Here is a 20,273-nt window from a genome sequence, read left to right as displayed (position 1 = left end):
GAGATTGTTTACTGAGCCCTCCCACCTACTTCTATTAAGTGACCCCTTGAGTTTTCTGTGAGGTGACCAAATAGCTCAAGGGCATGTGAGCTGAGGTTGAGTACCGTCATTCCTTGGTATCCATGGGGGATTGGTTCCAGGACCCCCACGGACACCATAAACCTCAGGATGCTCAAGTCCTTTCTATAAAATGTGTACTTTGGGGCTTCCCTGGTGGCGCAGTGGTTGAGAGTCCGCCTGCCGATGCAGGGGACACGGGTTCATGCCCTGGTCTGGGAAGATCCCACATGCCGCGGAGCGGCTGGGCCCGTGAGCCATGGCCACTGAGCCTGCGCGTCCGGAGCCTGTGCTCCGCAACGGGAGAGGCCACAGCAGTGAGAGGCTTGCGTACCGCAAAAAAAAAAAAAAATATATATATATATACTTTAAGTCATCTCTAGATTACTTATAATACCCAATACAATGTAAATGTTATGTAAATAGTGGTAAAAACAATGTAAGCACTATGTAAATAGTTGCTGTCATGCAAATTCAAGTTTTGCTTTGGGGAACATTCTGGAATTTTTCTTTTAGTATTTTCTATCTGTAGTTGGTTGAATCTGCTGATGCCGAACCCGCAGATAAGGAAGGCTGATGTATACGTATTTCCCCTACTCCGTTTGTGGGAGCTGCTGTTACTCATGACGGCCAATACTCTTACCTTTCCATACCTCTCCAGCATACTACTTGGCTAGTAAAAACACTGGAGGCTGGAGCGTGGACATCACAACTTCTGACAGCACGTTGATTCCAGGCTTAGTTGTATTTTGCCCCTAGATCTAGCTCAGCTTAATAGACTCGTTTTGTGGACTATTGGAGAAAGGTAGGTGAGCCTTACCAAATGTGGCTGCTCCTGTCCATTTTCTATTTTGGCCGCACAGCTTGTGGGATGTTAGTTCCCCGACCAGGGCGTGAACCCACTCCCTTGGCAGTGAAAGCTCGGAGTCCTAACCACTGGACCTTCAGGGAATTCCCATTGTGTCTATTTTCTAATTCACTTCTTGTTTCTCATTTTAATTGATCCTATTAACCAAATTTTAATTGACGAGATTTTTTTCTCCTTTTTTTGAAGGTGATGGACAGAATTTGTTTACGAAAGATGTGACAGTGATCGAGGGAGAAGTTGCAACCATCAGCTGCCAGGTCAATAAGAGTGACGACTCTGTTATCCAACTACTGAATCCCAACAGACAGACCATTTATTTCAGGGACTTCCGGCGTAAGTTTACATCTCTATAGCATTAGATGGCAACATGTTTTCCTACACATTGTCTTGATAAAGAGATTGCCAAGGCCTCCTTTTTTTTTTTTTAATTTAATGTTAGATGCTTAAAGTTTAATCAGTTCTTCAGAGGAAAGAAGAGACATGCAATCATAATCTCCCTACTTAAGAGAAACCTTGAATGGTCCTTTTTTAAAAGTAAGACAGTCTTCCTTTGCAATAGGAATTGATTGTAGTAATTCAAGGTGAATTGCCTTTGAGTCCCAAATCCTTAGCTGACACAAACAACTCAAATAGGGTAAAGCAAGGAAAATATAGCATTCTCAAAGGTAATCTGTTTGATTTGAAGACTGAAGTTTCCTAGGCAATCTGTGCCTATAAAGACAAAACCAAATCTCCTGTCATCATAGCCTGTGGTAGATGGAGGTGCCTACGTGCTGAAATCCTTCCAAATGTAAGATCACAAAAGCCAGTGATCAAAACTTAATTGTATATCATAGCAGTGGTTCAAATGGGTGTTAGGGTTTGGTAAGAGCAAGAATCAGGTCTTTCGAAAAATTGCGATTTGAAAGCGTTGGTGCCTGACCAAAGTGGGTGTCAAGCATGTCGCCTCCTGCCCACTTGTCCCCATTCTCTCCAACACCTCAGACCATTCATGACCTGTGGAAAGAGTTATGAACCTAAGGAACATTTAGAGAACTATGGAGGGTAAAAGGAGAGAAGCCAGCTTCTCATTGTTAGAATGAACTTTTGTCATTAGTATATACTGATCTAGCCTTTGCCAAATTAATATAAGGATTTTAAAAGTGAATATTAGAAATCAATAAAAAGCCCGCATACATTACTTTTGGGATGACTCTGACTTCCTACTTTACGCCTAATCAGTTTCATCCCCATGGAGCTGAATGCAGTTAGAAAATGGGGTCAGGTCTAAGGCCCCTGTAGGCCCCAGGCCATGGACTTTTGGCAGTGCCACCTCAAGCCACATGAAACACGAAGATGCATCAGAGTTAAACTGGATTGTTTTGCTATAAAGTTTTTTTTTTTTTAATGATTTTCATTTTGCTTTTGAAATGACTAATAATGCTTTTTTAAAATTTTCTCTCATCATATTAGAACCTCTATTTCTTTTAAGGCCTCAGATTTTTAGAGACAATTTAAAAGCGTGTAGGTTCTACTCCCTGTAATTTCAGTGCCAAAGGGGGCTCATCGCCTGCCCTTTCCTCCTGTTCTCATTCTACCTGTCTCCGATAGAAGATCCAAAACAACTTATGAACAAGTGCTCAAAACAGACAGCAAGGGATATGTGTGTGTACACAGACACACACACCCATGTGTGTGAGTTTCCTTTTGGGGCAGGGATATATATGTGTCTACAAGCAGTTATTGCAGAAGCCCTAACTAGGAACTCAAGAAGCACAAAGAAGTACCCACCAGGTGCAGAAAGACTTAACCCGTGTGTCTGCTCTGTAGCTGCCTTTCTAGTCACCTGCCTTTTGCCTCCCCTCGGGAAGGCAAATAGTCTGTTGTCTTTCTCACAACACTAACTCTGTGTTTTGTTTTCCAGCTTTGAAGGACAGCAGGTTCCAGCTGCTGAATTTTTCAAGCAGTGAACTCAAAGTGTCGTTGACAAATGTCTCAATTTCTGATGAAGGAAGATACTTTTGCCAGCTCTACACTGACCCCCCTCAGGAAAGTTACACCACGATCACAGTCCTGGGTAAGCAATGCACCAGGGCTTGTCCTGGGAAGCGAGGGGATGGCACTTACTGCCAGATGGCTCCCAGCAGCTAGGAAAAGGTTAACGGTAAATTTTACTGTTGGAAAACTCACCGCCCATCTTGCTGAATTTTAAAAATAGCCTATTTTACGAAACACTCTAAGGAATGGCAATCAGCAGGCTCTCTAGATTTCACCTGCTCTTGGGTTTCAACCCTCAAGCTTCAGAAACAAAGATCAAGAGAATTTAGAGCCCTCAAATGAATCACTCACCACATGCAATGTCATTGCTTCTACCTACCAGGACTTTTTTTTTCCCTTCTGTGCAGTAGAGGGGGAAACAGGCTACCACATCTGCACCCTGTGGCAGAGCTCTGATATGAAATCCACTTAATGATTTTTCCTTCTGAGTTACATCTCATTTAATATTGTTGATCTCCTTTTCTTCGGCTTGACTTATTGCCTCATTTATTGCTCCCACTCAAGATTATGCTGTAAAAATCATACCCCATGAACACATACTTTGCCACAAATTGCAACCATTAGATGTAAAAGAATGAAGAGCTTCTAGGGAGAGAAGGCTCATAATAAGCAAGGACTGTGGATTGGCTGCTGAGTATACCTCTACCTCTAGCGGGTTAAGTATCTTCACGTACAATGGCTAGATTGCGACTTTCAGCAGAATCCCGGTAGCCAGGTTTCCATGTGTATGTTTTGATAGAGTCAGCAGATATTCCTGTGGTGAGGGTGGTCTGAACTCGTCACCTTTTAGACAAACATATACTCCAGTGCCTAACACCAGCCAAGTTGGATTTTTGAAACTGAGTTTTCAAGGACCTACACTATAGCGTGAGGCAAGATCTCTGATTTTCTCCTTTGGAAAGATGATGAATCAAAGCCTATCTGAGGCGGTAGACTGCAGCTTTTCAGTGTAATGATATGAAGATTAAAGAGGAAAGATAAATATGAAGGATGCTTTTGCTTAGTGTGTGTGAACATATATGTATTTATGGGTGTATGTATTGATCTGCTGCTTCATTACTTTATTTAAACACAGCTGTAATAAGGAACATTTTTTTAGTTCATTAAACTAAAACATATCCCTAATGCTTACATATATGTTATTGATAAGAGGAACACTGATTTTAGACAGTCAGGTTTCATGTCTGGCCATGTTGCTTCTGCTGTGGTCTGTGTTTGGTGATGTGTACGTGTTTGTCTCTAATTGTGCCTTTGATCCCTATTAGATTTGCAGAAATAGTAAGTGTGGAAGGTTTGGCTGGGATGACCGTTTTGGAATTTGGCAGATGTACCGAAAGTTTTCTGGAGAAGTCTTTGAAACACTGTTTGCTTGTTGGAGTAAATCATCAGCTGCATAAACTTCAAATAGGCCCTCTTCCCAATGACCCACCATTGTTTATGGTGTGTCCACGAAAGTGACGGCAATTAGATGGAACATACCTAATGGCATTTTGCATTTTCAGAATGTTTCGCTACATATCCCTTTAAGTATGAATGTCTTTATTTCAAATAAAGAGATGATAATAATAGAGGTTAGTCGTCTTGCCCAGGTTACAAAGCACATGGTGAGAATCAAGAATCTTAGACTTCGAAACAGACCGTACTCTTCTGCCTCAGAACCTCTGGGTCTTCTAGTCTAGGTTGTTTTCAACAAAATCCTGAAGGCTGATGTTTCAAGATTTTCTCCCTGAAGGTGCACATCTTTTGTTTGCAGGAGTGTATCTGGTCTTTGACAAGCAGTTACTGCCTGTCAGTTTTCAGTGTTTGGTACATTTCTTCTCAGACCCACTAGACTGGGCCAGTAGGACTGAATACACCCAGCACTAGGCTTTTGAGAAACATTATGCCTGTAATCCTTTTGGAGGTCTGATTATTCTAGAAATAATAGGTTCCTTGCTTGTATTGTATAGAAACATTAACTTAAATATACTTGAAAGTAATACTGGTAGATGCTCTTTTTGCAGATAGTATGCATTCATTTAATATTCCTTCCACTGAATTTATTCTAGGATTCCTTGACAGAGTCAAATTGTTGTCATCAGTGCTTGAGTCTTTCATATTCCAAAATCTGACAGTTTCCACTGATACTCCTATATTCAAAGCTTCCTCCTAAGGTTTAGAGTTTTCAGGTATTATAATGAATGAAGAATGATCTATTAGCATCGTCTTCGTTTCTATCTGTGGTTCTCTGAAAAGGACCCCATATGTATTTACACAGCTGTCAAACTTCTTGATCGGATGAAGATGCTCATTTTAGTGCATGCATCTTCATTAGTTGTTTGAAGCATTCAGCAAAAATTTCAGCATAATTATAAGACACAGAGATGGGTATCTGTTAGTTACTATTATGTTTATTATCTTATCCATATAAAAACTGAAAACTCCCCTATGATATTTTGCATGCATTTGGGTGCCTTTTAGGATATTCATTCACTTCTTCCACTTGCGATGAGTTTGTTTCTTTCTCCAGATCAAACTACTGTTCATGAGAGGAGATGAGTGAGAGAGAGAATATGCTGCTTTAACATTAGCATAGTTACTGATAATAATAGCTAATATTACTACAGTCCTGTCCTTCTAAGATTAGCATTCACTCTTAAGATTCCAGGAGCAGGAGAACCTAATTATTTTAAAGGGTCTTAGAGTGAGATTCCACATATTGATCAGCTTTAAGTCTCCTCTTTTGTTGTAATTAACGTGACTCATCTTGATATTGCTGATTTTTTTTAATGTTGTAGGCGTAATGTTTATAATTAGCACTCTTATAGATGTGAAGTTAGCTAAGAAGAACGTCAACATTTCTTTGCTATTTTCTAGTATTTCCCTCTACGTGACTTTTATTCAGGTTTCCATCTCTATGCACCTCGTTAGATAGATCTTTGGTTATTTTCATGAATGGCTGCAGGCAGTTTTCACTAAATGTGTCTGTTTAGTGGACCACGTATAAGTGTATTCTCTGGTTAGTAGCAGTTCTAATTCATTTTTTTCTTATACATGGATTTTGACACCTTACTAACCACTTTCGTATTTGAGTAGACGTTATGAAGTTAAAAGGAAAAACGGGAGAATGAATAGACCAAAATAAACTTTAAGATTTTCTTGTCCTATCCCCTTTTTTTTTGCAGAAGGATAGACTTAAATCACTTCATTTATATTTTCTAAAGCTTTCTTGCTTTAAAAAAAAATCTGAGAGAAGTTAACTTTATAACTGATATCAGTGAACCATTATGACTCACATTTTATTTTATATTTGTAAACCAAACAACTCCTACTACGTTTGACTCTTTCTTCTTCTAAACTTCATAAAGATCAGTAAGACTGGTCACAGTCTTGAGAAAACTGTTTATGGACTTGGAAAAAGTCATTCAGCCATTTCTCAGGATGTTCTTCTCAACATTAAACAAGTCCTTTATTTTTCTACACTGGTCATATTTTCCACCACTTTTGAAGTTTTCCACATGTCTACCTTGGCTGTCAAGTTACAGGTGATGTCAGCTCTCCAGGAGGAGATAACACTGGTACAGGAATCACGGGGAAGGATGAGGGAAGTGTAGATGATATCTGCTGCAGTAGAGGAGGTATTAACATGGGTAAAACCAAGCAACAGGTAATCTAGGTAAGGACCTCTTTGCTGCCATTCACACTCTCAACCCCCAAACAAAATCTAAGAGACATTGGTAAATTTTCCTCTGGCCTAATGTATACGTACCGCTTGCCATTTCCTTACTTTGAACTAGCAGACATTATTGATAATGTGAAAAGAACACGCCATCCTCCTTATGACCTTCTCCATCTGATGGAGAGAATTAAGTACTTCCTCTACTAAGAAATACCACTGAAGGTGAATTGCTAGTGGAGCTTAGAAGAAGCCTGTGAGGAGGAGAGAGAGCTCTCCAGTATCTTCAGACTCAACACGAAAAAGGAGAGGATGAAGGAAAGATACCCAGGAACACGCAGAAAACTAATATCTGACAAAGACTATGTTTGAGCCTTAATGCCGTCAAGACCTGACAATTGATATTTGCTGGAACCTTTTAACAACTCCTGGATCTGTTCCCATCAGGAACATTCCCAGGTTACCACAGAAGGACCATCAAAGTGTTTCTCCCAAAGTCATCCATGCATACTGAAATCTGCTCTATCCCATCCTGTAGTATTTTCCAAGGAAGAGAGCTTTGTGTATTACACAGTACCTTTAGCTCTTTGCCCTCTTTGTCTCATCCGAAGAGAACCCTTCTGTGAGTATCCCATACTCAATTTGAGTTTCCTTAAATTGAGTAGTATCCCATCAATTACATTACTCAATTACACTTCTCATTGAAAATGATTGCACATGTCAATATCAGAAATTATTTTCATCACTCCACCTTTATTTCTGCCTGGACCTTGAAAAGAATTAATACTGTTGACTTTCAGCCCTACATTTGTTGGGAGGACATTCCTAGCTCTTTTACTCCTTAGTTATTCCTTTTTTATCTAAGCCTCTTCTTCTGTTCCCCATAGCTCACCAAGATCTTATTTTCTTTAGGCTTGGACAATCTTTTCCTCTGACATTTGCTCTAACAAAAGCATTTTTTTCAATATTCCTATTATACGGCATGCAGAATTTAGTAGTATCTGTTGGATGTAAACATCTAGTCTCTCTGTGTACCCCATATCAGCTATCTAGGTACGTGTAATGAAAATCTTTAACCTACCTGATTGTCATCTAGGGAGAATAAACTGCGTTGAGGAAATAGCTATAGCCAAAGTCATCCCATTTACTTTTATACCTGCCTTTCTGTCTTTTAAAATGTTGGCAGATGTGCAACTCCAAATTGGATGTTAGACTATCTCTCTTTATGCTTATTTTTTCTTAAAATGTAAACTAGGGTAGTTCTTTGCCATGTTTAACTACTCATTGGGGCCACATCACTTTAGCAACACGTCCAGTTGAGCAACTGTGTTAGTTTCCTGTTATACAGGGAACAAAGAAGAGGCCTGCTTTTGCTCTAATAGTTACACTCCCCCTACCAATTATCTTGCTGAGAAACATATACAACAAATCATTTTCCTTTTCCTTTTCCATAATTCTCTATAGAAATTTTCAACTGCTTCAATTCAGTGTAAGTCTTCCTGTGGGTAGGATTTTCACATTGGACTAGAACAGTTGGAGATCTCAAATACATGGTTTAATCCCATAATTTATTGAAGCAGTATCAGAGATTTATTATTCAACTTGATCATCAGGATGGCATGTTTATACATATTTAATTTCTTGTTTCTCTTCTGAGTTGAGAAACTTATTAATCATAAGTCTTAGAACCGTCTTTGCTTATTCATGGTGGTCAGGACATATATTCTTAGATTCAGTCTGCTGAATTCAGTATTCTTACTGATTTTTATTTCAAGAAGCTCAGTCTTGACATAAGGTTGCACTTTTATGAAGTTTCATTGTCAACTCAGTTTCCGAGAAGATAACATGCTTTCTTTATCAACCACCATCATTACTCTTTATTTGATATTCAGCATTTTAGCCCCCAAATATTTTATTCTAATCATTTTATTACATATATGTTTAATATGCTTAGAGAAGAGTGGTTTTAATTCTGAGGTAGAAATCTAACCTAAACACTCAATAGTCTTTTTCACCTTTGGTTTCCAAAATTTGCAGCTTTAGATTTCAGAATACAGAAAATCATTACAAATTAACTGGCATTTCCTATATTACTACATCTTCATAGCTAAAGGATTTTATTACTACGCCATCCATCAGAGGTCAAGGTCATATTCTAGATCTCTGTAAATAATTTGAATTGAATGGAAGTGGCTCTGAGGCACAGTTTTTCTGTGAATGTTTATGAGGAGTGATTCTTTTATGGGACTCCATGTTTTTGATCTTTGATCTGGTTGACTTTGGAATTTTCATATGAAGATTGAAATCCAAGGGTTGAGTTTAAGGACAAATATTCCTTTCAGAGACTTCCAGGTAAGGAGGATAATGTCAGTAGTGTGTACTCCTCTTGCTTTTATATCTGATTTCTGGTCAATTTTCTAATGACCGATGGATAACAAATCTAGTATCTATATTTTTATAACTTGGTCACTGATAACTTAGGAGTGGAAGACTGGTCATTTTATCAGATAACTTTAGGACAAATTCTACAGTAAGGGATTTTATGTAACTCACTTTTTTTTTTTTTTTTTTTTTTTGTGTGTGGTACATGGGCCTCTCACTGTTGTGGCCTCTCCCGCTGCGGAGCACAGGCTCCAGACGTGCAGGCTCAGCGGCCACAGCTCACGGGCCCAGCCGCTCCGCGGCACGTGGGATCTTCCCGGACCTGGGGCACGAACCCGTGTCCCCCACATTGGCAGGCGGACTCTCAACCACTGCACCACCAGGGAAGCCCGTAACTCACTTTTTTTGATAATGACTTTGTCTTTCTTCTGTTTCCTCCAGTGGCAGTTTGTTTTAAATTCCCATCAGGAATGTCTGTTGTTTATCTCCTTTTTTTGAGAGCAATGGTCCTAGTTTCTAATGAATAGAAGAATAAGCCCAGAAATAGCTTCTGTGTTTAAAATCACACGTGTTTAATTTGTAGTCCCACCACGAAATCTGATGATCGATATCCAGAAAGACACTGCGGTGGAAGGTGAGGAGATTGAAGTCAACTGCACTGCCATGGCCAGCAAACCAGCCACGACCATCAGGTGGTTCAAAGGGAACAAGGAGCTCAAAGGTAAGATGCGAATTGCCTGGTGCTGAGGTAGCCAGTCTGCCCTCGATCCCAGGAGGAGTACACCTTTGTGGACGTGAAAGACAAATGCAAAACACACCCCTGAACAAAAATGCTCGTTTATATTGGGCTGGCCAAAAAGTCTGTTCTGTTATAAGCAAAAATGAGACACATTTTTCATTTTCGCCAAGCACTTTATCAAACAACGTATTTCTTAACCAAACGAACTTTTTGGCCAACCTAACATATGGTTTGCGATCAGTTACTAAGTCTGTCTGAGCCCAAAGCATAACAGCATTTTACTGTTCTAATTCATATCCTCATTCTGTTGTTTGAGGGTTCATGGTGATATGTGCTGCTAGATGTTTACTCAGAGGCTCAGAGAGAACCAGACCTGTAAACTAGAACTCGCTAGACCAGTTAGAATCACTGAGGTATCCCCTGAGCTCAGGCTGCCCATGTCTGTACCCTTAGTTCTCCTTGCTTTTACCCTGTGACCCAGGGTGGGTCAGGACCCCAGATTCTTGTGTTACACCTTGAAAAAAATGTATAGCAGTCTTGGCCATGGTGAATACCAAGTCATTCTAATATCTATTGGACTATCAGTTGTTTTGACAACATGCTTTCCTGCAAGGGTGCTTGTGCTAAGCAGCTGAGAATCTGTCTTCATAGCAAACTTGCAGGCACCACCCTTCTTGAGAAATCTGTGATTCAGTTGCCCGTGTCAGCAGCCTATTCTTCTGCAATGTTTCTGACTTTGTGCTGGCAGCACAGGTAACTTTTTTAACCCTGCTCCTATTGTCTCTCCCTCAGTACCGGGCCATCCAGATTTGATTCCTGGATCCTCGGACACCTGCCCTCTTAGCCACTGTGTTGGCTGAAGGATACAGCCTAGCCCCTATTTTTGACTCTCTTTTTGCCAGTTATCCTAAGTTCCTCATTTATGTCTGCATTCCGATTCCTTTCTTTGCAAAAGGTTGCCTTGCAAGTAGTACCCAGGACAGAGGACTCAGGGCCTGAACTCCTCTGATCATTTGACAGAAATGCTTGCTGTGTGCCTTAATTTCCTCTAAAATGGGGATATTAATATTTACATACCTTGTGTGATTCTTATGAAGATGAAATGAGTGAATATTTGTAAAGCATGGGGCTAGTGTCTGGGCCAAGGTAAGTGCTCTGTATGTGCTTGTTAAATAAATAAATAGTTCCAGGAAGAAAAGAAAGTCCTTTTAGAAAGAGGATATAAAAATCTATATCTAGAAACAGAAAAATCTATATATAATGGCTTAAGTTTCAAAAAGCTTGCTCTGTTTTAATCTCCTATTTCCTAGGTATGGCTTTGGAAGGAAGGAATTTCTCATTTCCCCTCTGCTTTTCTGTCTAAGTGAATTGAGCCATTAAATGTGTACCAATAAGTACAAAACATTAAAAGAAAGTTAATGGTGCGCCATGTCCCAGGGAGTGCTGAGTTCAGGAAAGGGGCCTCCTTGGCCTATTCATCCCATCCGGAAGCCTCCTCCCCCCTTTTCTGGGTGTTCTTGGACGTGGCTCCCTTCTGGCCTGAAGCCTATATCTTACTTTGCTCTACCCACTGCCACTGCATTTTTTTGTGTTCTTCCAAAAGTCTCTGAGTTTAAACATTTCAATTACAATTTCATTTAATTGTAGTTGCTTTCCCTGTTAATTGCTGATGGGGGTGGGCACAGGGGGTTGTTTATATCTTTATTCCTGATTGAATTACTTAAGGGATTTGGATGAAGTCCTGGAATTTTTAAACCGCATGACAGCCTAGTAGATGTGTTAAGTTCAGATGGTTGTAGGGGGAAAAGGCACTTCTCTTTTCTTCCTCCCTAATGCCTTGAGCAGTCAAATGTCAAAATGGGTCAACTTTCAGCTGCTTTTTTGTGGGAAAATTTAAGACAGAAGAAACATATTTAAATAAAAATAGTAAATAGTATGTGGAGTTGATTTTATCTTAAATACTATCCTGCAAGACTGAAAAGTAGGAAATTATCATTTTATCAGTTATCTACCCCCAGATTACCCTTATCTGGAGTGACTTCCATTATGTTTATTAAAATAGTAATGTTGGGGCAGAGGGAGGGAGGGGGAGGACATTTAAGAAAAGAGTGAGATTCACTCAGCTCTGGTTTCTTGGTATGTCCCCCCAGGCAAATCGGAGGTGGAGGAGTGGTCAGACATGTACACTGTGACTAGTCAGCTGATGCTGAAGGTGAACAAGGAGGATGACGGGGTCCCGGTGATCTGTCAGGTGGAGCACCCTGCCGTCACTGGAAACTTGCAGACCCAGCGGTATCTAGAAGTACAGTGTGAGTACCTGTCTTAGTCCTTTCTGGCTGCTGTACAAACTACCACAGGCTGGTGGCTTATAAACAACAGAAATCTACTGCTCACGGTTCTGGAGGCTGCGAAGTCCAAGGTCAGGGTACCGGCATGGTCAAGTTCCAGTGAGATCCCTCTTCCTGGTTCATGGCTGGCACCTTCTCACTGTGTCTTTACATGGTGGAAGGGGCTAGAGATCTCTTTGCAGCCTCTTTTATAAGGGCACTAATCCCAGTCATGAGGGTTTCACCCTCCTGACCTAATCACCTCCCAAAGGCCCCACCTTCTAATGCCATCACATTGGGGATCAGCATTTCAACATGTAAGTTTTGAGGGTGGGGGGACACAAACACTCAACCCATAGCATTACCCAAGTATTTTATCCTGAGGGTATAGAGTAGCAGTTTTTAAAAAACACTTCAGAAGCCACTTATTGAATACATATGTTTTTATATAGTTTAGGTAGAATTTTCATCTTGTTGTCTTGGTAGAAAAATAATCAAAGGATTATTTTACTGAAACACTGCCATATTATAGAGTGCCAATAAGGATTTTGAAAATACTACATTTAACCCAAATGTAAAACTTGAAAATGATTCCATCTGCTCTAGTGCATGACTTAATTAATTAAATTTTGTGAATATTGACTGTAATCATTTCTATGCCAACTTCAAAATCTAGGGTAATTCCAGCCACTCCCTGCCCCCAGCTTTATTAACCCCATCATAAGTGCTGAATTTTTTTATAGAAGGGATTTTATTCCCACTGAACATCAGCATCTTGTTTTAGATTGCAAGTTCTCTTCTATTTTAGCTTAAATTATAGCGATGAATTTAAAAGTGGAACTCTTTGGGATGAGTGCCGCGGTCTTGATGGCTTCATCAGTAAAAGCTGGATCATGATGAGTGAGGTTTCTCCTCACTGTGCCCTGTGGACTAAAGATGCTCTCCTCATCTTCTCCTCTGAGCTCTCCTACTTGTGGAAAAAGTATCTGTTTTCTGCACAAAATTATCCTTGCACCAAAGTTGTGGCTGAGTAGCCAGCTTCTCACTTTTTATCAAAAGACTTCTGTAACTTGACCTCTGCAAAATTCCAGGTGGCATTTGAGTGTGCCTAGTGAAAATGTTACAAGAGTTTGATTGGATGTCAATGATTGGGCATCAGATAAAGGAAAAGCATTACTCTCTATGAATTATTCTATTAATTTTCTAGGGCTGCCATAGCAGATTGCCACAAATTTAATGGCTTAATAAACAACAGACATTTATTTTCTCACAGTTCTAGGGGACAGAAGTCTGAAATCAAGGTGTCGGCAGGGCCAAATTCCCTCCAAAGGCTCTGGGGAGAGGATCCTTCCTTGCCTTTTCTGGCTTCTGGTGGCTCCAGGTGTTGCTTGGCTTGTGGCCACATCACTCCACTCTCTGTCTCCATCTTGACCTGGCCTTCTTCTCTTCTCTGTGTGTCTCTTATAAGGACACTTGTTATTGGACTTAGGGCCCACCCGGGTAACCCAGAATGGTCTCAATTCAATATCCTTAACTTAATTACATCTGCAAAGAATCCTTTTCCAAATAAGGCCACAGTCACAGGTTCCAGAGGTTAGGAATTAGGTATGTATTTGGTGGTGGCAGGGGTGGGCACCATTAATCCCCCTATGATTTGTATCACCTGCTTAGGTTGCCTGAGCAAAACAGGGGATGGAGAAAGTTATAAAAAGTTGCTTCTGCGAAGCCATCCCATTCCACTTTGTGAGCTTGGCTCAATTTAACATTACATAATGCCAGTTTTTCTTGTTAATTCATTTCATCTACTTCATTATGTAGCTTCATTATGGGCATCATGCTTATAATTTTCATATCACTAAAACTATTGTGGTGTAATGTCCCTATAATGGGAAAACAGAAAAGATCAGATATTATCTAAATTGGCAGATAGTAGATTTCTTGTGACTTTGTTAATATGTAATTCATTTAAGCAAACTTAATATCCATTAACTTTCCTTGTAGGGGCCCATTAGCTTTAATAATACATTAGCTCCTTTGTGAGACCTGAGTAGCTGTTCACCCAGTTCCCACTCCTAAACTCTTAGTTTCCCAGAGCATCTTCTAAGTAGAATATAGCCCCACCCACCTACAAAATTACACTCATTCCCAAATGCAAAATATTTCAAGCACTACACCTCCTACCCCTTGGAAGACTTGCCAATGATCTTTATAAAGCCTTTTCTTTTGAAGATTCAAGTGAGATTTGTCCTTCTAAGAAAAGGAATAAAGCTGCATATCTGAATCCATTTGACTTCAATCTTACAAAGTACTGTGAGCCCTTAACTGCAGGAAAGTGACTTTAATGCCTTCCCCAAATTGAAGACACATCCCTGGGTCATTTTTAACTTTAACATAACCTTGTTATGGGAGGCTCTGTTCTTTTACCCAGCATAAGCCACACAAACATTTTATCCTTTGATATTCCATTTCTTGGAATGTATATAAGGAAAAATGTCTTTTTGCATAAAAGAAGATTAAGAATTACAAAGCAATGTGTTAATTTGAATGGAGTTTAGAGTCTGATCTGGCATCTTAATACGATGCTTCATGCTCAAGAAAGTCACCTGACGTTCACTACCCTCCCTCTCTAGAGCACTACTGAAAAATTTGCGGAGTCAGCCAGGAATTCCTTACGTAGCATCTTCAGACACATTGGAATTCTCTACTTCATTACCTACCAGCTTTACTCTCCTTGAACACCAGCAGCTATGGACAACGAAAAGCCTCATGTCTCAGGTGCTCAAGGCAATCAGTCACTGGGCACTAGAACTTTCTCAGACCTTGGCCAGTGGTGTTGGGGGTTCAGCTCCATTCATCCCATAGGAGGCCCCTCTATGTGGACAAGCCACACCATGTCTCTCTCTCTCTTTTTTTTTTGAAGTGTAGTTGATTTACAGTGTTGTGCCAGTCTCTGCTGTCCAGCAAAGTGACTCAGTTAAACACATATGTACATTCTTGATGGCCATGAAAAAAGAAGAGATACTTGAATGCATGAGATTCAGTAGCCAGTGTGCATGAATTATTTTGGATACTCTGTGAGGAGTAACATTAGACCATTATTTTTTTAATGGCCCAAACTCTGGACTCAGCAGTTCTTAAACTTTCGGGGATCGTTGACCCCTTTAAAATCCTTTGACAGCTATAGAGCTGGAAACGATGACATTCACCACATTTTACTTCCAGTATAAGGAATGTATTTACAGTTTTCCTAATTTTAGGTATTCAAGTCCACTTTCACAAGTTTTACCAAATTCACAGGTCATCTGTGTTCGTATCACATTTAGAATTTTTAAGTCATTTTATTGCTTTAACCTAACCAAGACCTGTGTAAAAACACCTGTAAAATTAAGAGTTTCATTTGCTATGTATATTCTATCTAGTAAACTTTAAAATAAATATACAACATTATTTTTTAATGTCCTTTCCTTTGCCACCTAAAAAGATTTCTTATACTATCAGTGATAAACATTAGTTTATCACCAGGACATCCTGAGCTGGTCCATGGACCTCAGATTAAGAATTACTCTACTCTGGGGAAATGAGACTACCTTCAAGGCAAATCTAACCTGATAGGATTGGTGTTAAGTATACTCAGTTCAACCTTGGCCCATTTTGCTACATGAAGTTTTTTGGAAACCTCCCTCTACCTCATCTAAGATGGATGGATATTAATCAGGATAAGAACAGAGTAAAATGACAGATAATGGATTTGAATGCTGTATAAATTATGTCCTTTTAGAAAATACTATTTTTTAAAAAGGAAATGAAAACCTACATTGTATGCCACTAAATATCTTACTTTAAAAATGACAGGAGCAAGGAGGAGGGATAAAATGAAGGGAAGCGTTGCACACTCCCCTTGACACGGAGAGCCACCATATTGTCTAGAAGACAAGGCTTGAGCTCCAACTTGGAATCCCTTTTGTCGTGTGGATTTAAGTCCTAATTAACTGAACACAGAATTTTGCAGCGTTTGTTTGTTAAGACACTTGTATGTGGTACCAGGAGAAATTGTGGTGCCCAATTATGTGAAAAATCAGCCAGATGTGTATGCTGTCATACTTTAAATAATCCTTAAGTTTTTGGTGAGTACAGATATTGTGTAGCATGCATTGAAGTGATTAACATCAATATAATTTATCATCTGGAGACTTCTGAACATAAATAAGTGAGTTGTTTTGTTCAGCAAGGTGTTGACCTCTCAGAATTAGTGAATTAAAGTCGCCCCTCCCTTTTTATTATAAATATGAAAGGCACCACAATCAGCCAAGTGTTCCGTTATTTGATTTTCCGGGGCATTAGCTGCTCTTGTTTGTGGCAGTTCCCTGTTGGGTGCTCGTTTGCAAGCTCATTAATAAGGTTTTCTCATAGGACCGTCGCTGGGAAGGAAGAACATACAGTAGGGCTCTTAGTTCTCTAGCTTTCATTCTGAGACTCAGCAAGGATACGGCAGCACGCAGTTAAATGTTTAAAAAAGAAAGTAATTGTGCTCGCGAGCTGGAATTCAAAGCTCTCTTTCCTTAGATGTTAGGCAGAGAACGGTTTTGCTTTTTAATGTTCTGAGCTATATGACCCTAAACACTTTCTGTGCAGTTTTTTCTTTCCAATGTCTGTGTATATAGCGTTGCTCAAATTTACAATAGGGTTGATTATAGCAGAATGTGGTAGAATTGTAGCACGGTTAGTGGAGCTTCAAATCTGAGTGAACATACACTTGTCAAATAAAAGCCTGTTTAAAGGAGAACAGTTCACTGTCTGCGCGTTAAAAGAAAACTGTCTAAATAGCATCAAGGTGGAAACACATAGCGACATAAGCTGGGAATTCAAAGAAAAGGTGTGACCCTCAGGATGGAATTCAGATTGCTGTGCAAGGGGGGAAGCCTTACTCTGGACCGAGGTGAATCCAAAGCTCTGGAATTACTGCTGTGTGTCTTTTGCTTTCCCCCATCGTAGCCTTGCTCTTTAAAATGTTTTGCAAAAATCCTCATCTAGTGAGGGTTTTGTGTGTGTGCATATCTGAAAAAAAAATTTAAGAGATATGTTTTGAAAGGGAGAATGAAACCAAAGACTCAAAAAATGGGTGTTTGAACGCCTTCCCTGCTCTGATTATCATCTGCCAGTTAATTGTGTTCGTGGACATCATTTTCCAAATGAGTTTTATTGACTCAATGTAGCCAGGTATTTTGTAAATCCATATTCCTGTTCATCGAGGGTCCACAGAAGGCTAGAATCTTTTTTCTTTCATTCCCTCAATTGGGGGAAAATTGGGCATTGAGGGAGATGATCAAAACCTGTTCTTTGTGCCAAAATAAATGTTTCTCTGGTATCGATAGTGTCCTGCAGTGAAGGAGGGAGAAAAACCTGGAAATGGGAAAATCTTTCCTGTTTGGAGCGGAGGATAAGACACAGTTTACCACGGCAGCTCCCATAGCCCATCCTCTCCCCCAGCAATTCTGTTCCCAGGTTATATTCTTCAAAGCGTAATAGCTGGCGTTTTCATATTTGGCCTGTTGCTCTCTGATCTCTGGTCTCTCTTTTTTTTTGCGGTACACGGGCCTCTCACTGCTGTAGTCTCTCCCGTTGTGGAGCACAGGCTCCGGACACGCAGGCTCAGGGGCCATGGCTCACGGGCCCAGCCGCTCTGCGACACGTGGGATCTTCTCGGACCGGGGCACGAACCCGTGTCCCCTGCATCAGCAGGCGGACTCTCAACCACTGCGCCACCAGGGAAGCCCCTCCGGTCTCTTTTTTTTTTAACAGAGTATGCTCTTCCTCCCACTCTCCCTTTCTTTTATTTTTTTAGAGCAATGAATTGAATTCCAGGGAAGTTATTTCAGTATTTATTATTCCTCCTGAAAAATAATCAAGGCATGGAGACCCCCCTGATTCAAACTAATGTTTTTACCTCTCATTTTTTGTGTTAACACACAGTAGAAGCGGGTCCAAGTTCCTGATGCCACTAACTCTATAGAGTGTTAGTGAGGCATTCTGCAGTGCCAAAGGGGGCGGGAGGCTGAGTCACTAATACTCAAAAAACAAAGAGTAAATATTGGGCCAACTCCACTGTGAGCAAGACTTGAATGACATGACTCTTAGGGAAGGGAGACTTTGCCATCCTCCCTGCCTTCTGAAGGCACACCCTGTAGAAAGAGGCCTCTTCCCACATCTGTCTTCCCACATCTCGCTGTCTGACCTAATGTATTTGGAAAAGATGCGTCTCTGTGCCTGTGGACATTGAATACTATGTAGTGAAACTAGTCTTCTAATGTGCGCTCTTAATGGTTTTTAACTCAAGGTCAGATTTTGATTCTGTGGAAGGTTAAATGGTTGTAAAGCTAACATCTCAAAATCTAAAAAGAATGTTCCAAAGGGGATCACTGGGGGGAGTGGGGGATGAATCAGGAGTTTGGGATTAACATATACACACTACTATATGTAAAATAGGTAAACAACAAGGACCTACTGTATAGCACAGGGAACTATACTCAATATCTTGTATTGATAATAACCTATAATGGAAAAGAATATGAAAAAGAATATATATATATATATATATATATATATATATATATGTAAACCTGAATCCCTTTGCTGTACACTTGAAACCAACACAACATTGTAAATTAACTATACTTCAATTTAAAAAAACGTATGTTTTAAAAAATGTTGAACAAACAAATAAAACTTCCTATACTTAAGGTGGTTAACAAAAAATAAATAAAAAGAATGGTTCAACAACATTCTTTATGATTTCATTTGAAATATACCCAAAATTTCAAATGTACATTTGAATTATATTTCACCTTGAAATATACCCAAAATGCTAAATAAATGTGTAGTGAAGTGGAAGTATGTAAATCAGACATGCGTGTTGAACATCAAATTTTGGGAGCTGGATTAACCTTCTAAAAGAAAAATAGAATTGTATTTTGCAACGAGGGCTGTTAAAGTGATTAAACAAGGAGGACATTAGACCAATCTAATAAGGTGACTCTGATACCTTGGTAGCTTATGTAGGCAAACCTAAACCTAAACCAAAGCCAGTGCACTCCAAGGCAATGAAACTTAAGCCCAGCCAATCACAAACGGCTAACCAGTCTTCCCCAAAAAAGGCAACTGCTCAAGCTCTAGCCAATCAAATAATTCACTTGCTTTACTTCCGTGTCTTTTCTATTAAAACCTTTCTCCCAGCTCCTATTGGAGCATTTTCAGTTTGGGCTGTCCTGTTCAAATGGATGCTCAAATAAACACTTGAAAATTTTAATGTGCCTTGTCTGTCTTATAACAGGGCTTAGAGGGATTCATGGTCTGCTTGGTTTTGTTTTGTTTTTGTTTAACCGGTAGCAGAGCTGGAAGTCCATGCCCCAATGTCTCCCCACTTTCTCATTCATTCATTCACTTGGTAAATATGTATTGAATGCCTACTATGTGCCAGGCACCAACACTGTTCTAGGCACCAGGGATACAAAAAACAAAAACTTTTCTTGTTACAGAGCTAACGTTCTTGTGCAGAAAATCTTGCTATGAGAATTTTCTCACCCAGTGTTCACTTTCTAATTCTGAAGATTTCTCAAAGATATGGAAGAGTACTGTGTGGGTGAGTGTGCACCCCACTTCAAAGGCACTGGAAACTACTCTCTGCCACAACATCACAGAATAAAATTTGATTCTGTTGGGTAAACAGTAATTTCAATATCCACAAAACTACTTACAAGTTGCAACAAGAGGAAACTGCATCTTACTGTGTAATGTGGCACATGCTCTTCGGTCCCACATCCGTCCCCCCAGGTTTGACTCATCCCACTCATCATAGCTCAGCCCTCCTCAAGAAGAGCAGTTTAGGGCTCCCCTGGTGGCGCAAGTGGTTGAGAGTCCGCCTGCCGATGCAGGGGACACGGGTTCGTGCCCCGGTCCGGGAGGATCCCACATGCTGCGGAGCAGCTGGGCCCATGAGCCATGGCCGCTGAGCCTGAGCGTCCGGAGCCTGTGCTCCGCAATGGGAGAGGCCACAACAGTGAGAAGCCCGCGTACCGCAAAAAAAAAAAAAGAAGAGCAGTTTAAGTGCTCTGATTCATACAACAGATGTAACAGCAGGAGGTCCTTCACCTTGCAAACAAACAAAATAAATGGCAGTGAAAATTATTCGTGAATGTATTATGACAATGGGAA

At 40.2% G+C, this 20,273-nt stretch overlaps 1 protein-coding gene across 9 annotated transcripts in view; it reads left to right on the top strand.

The window, feature by feature from the left end:
* The window catches only part of CADM1 (cell adhesion molecule 1), a 344,187-nt gene that overhangs the window by 272,738 nt on the left and 51,176 nt on the right, over positions 1–20,273 (top strand). For all 9 annotated transcript variants that reach the window (XM_060104646.1, XM_060104645.1, XM_060104644.1 and 6 more), the window contains 4 exons: positions 1,112–1,258; positions 2,829–2,981; positions 9,583–9,720; positions 11,889–12,047. In XM_060104646.1, coding sequence (XP_059960629.1) covers positions 1,112–1,258; positions 2,829–2,981; positions 9,583–9,720; positions 11,889–12,047 — 597 coding nt within the window. The remainder of the gene's footprint in view (positions 1–1,111; positions 1,259–2,828; positions 2,982–9,582; positions 9,721–11,888; positions 12,048–20,273) is intronic.

The sequence above is a fragment of the Mesoplodon densirostris genome, chromosome 7 (assembly GCF_025265405.1).
Source record: "Mesoplodon densirostris isolate mMesDen1 chromosome 7, mMesDen1 primary haplotype, whole genome shotgun sequence".
NCBI lineage: Eukaryota > Metazoa > Chordata > Mammalia > Artiodactyla > Ziphiidae > Mesoplodon > Mesoplodon densirostris.
Note: the sequence above shows the minus strand (reverse complement) of the source record. Positions and strands in the feature narration are given on the sequence as shown.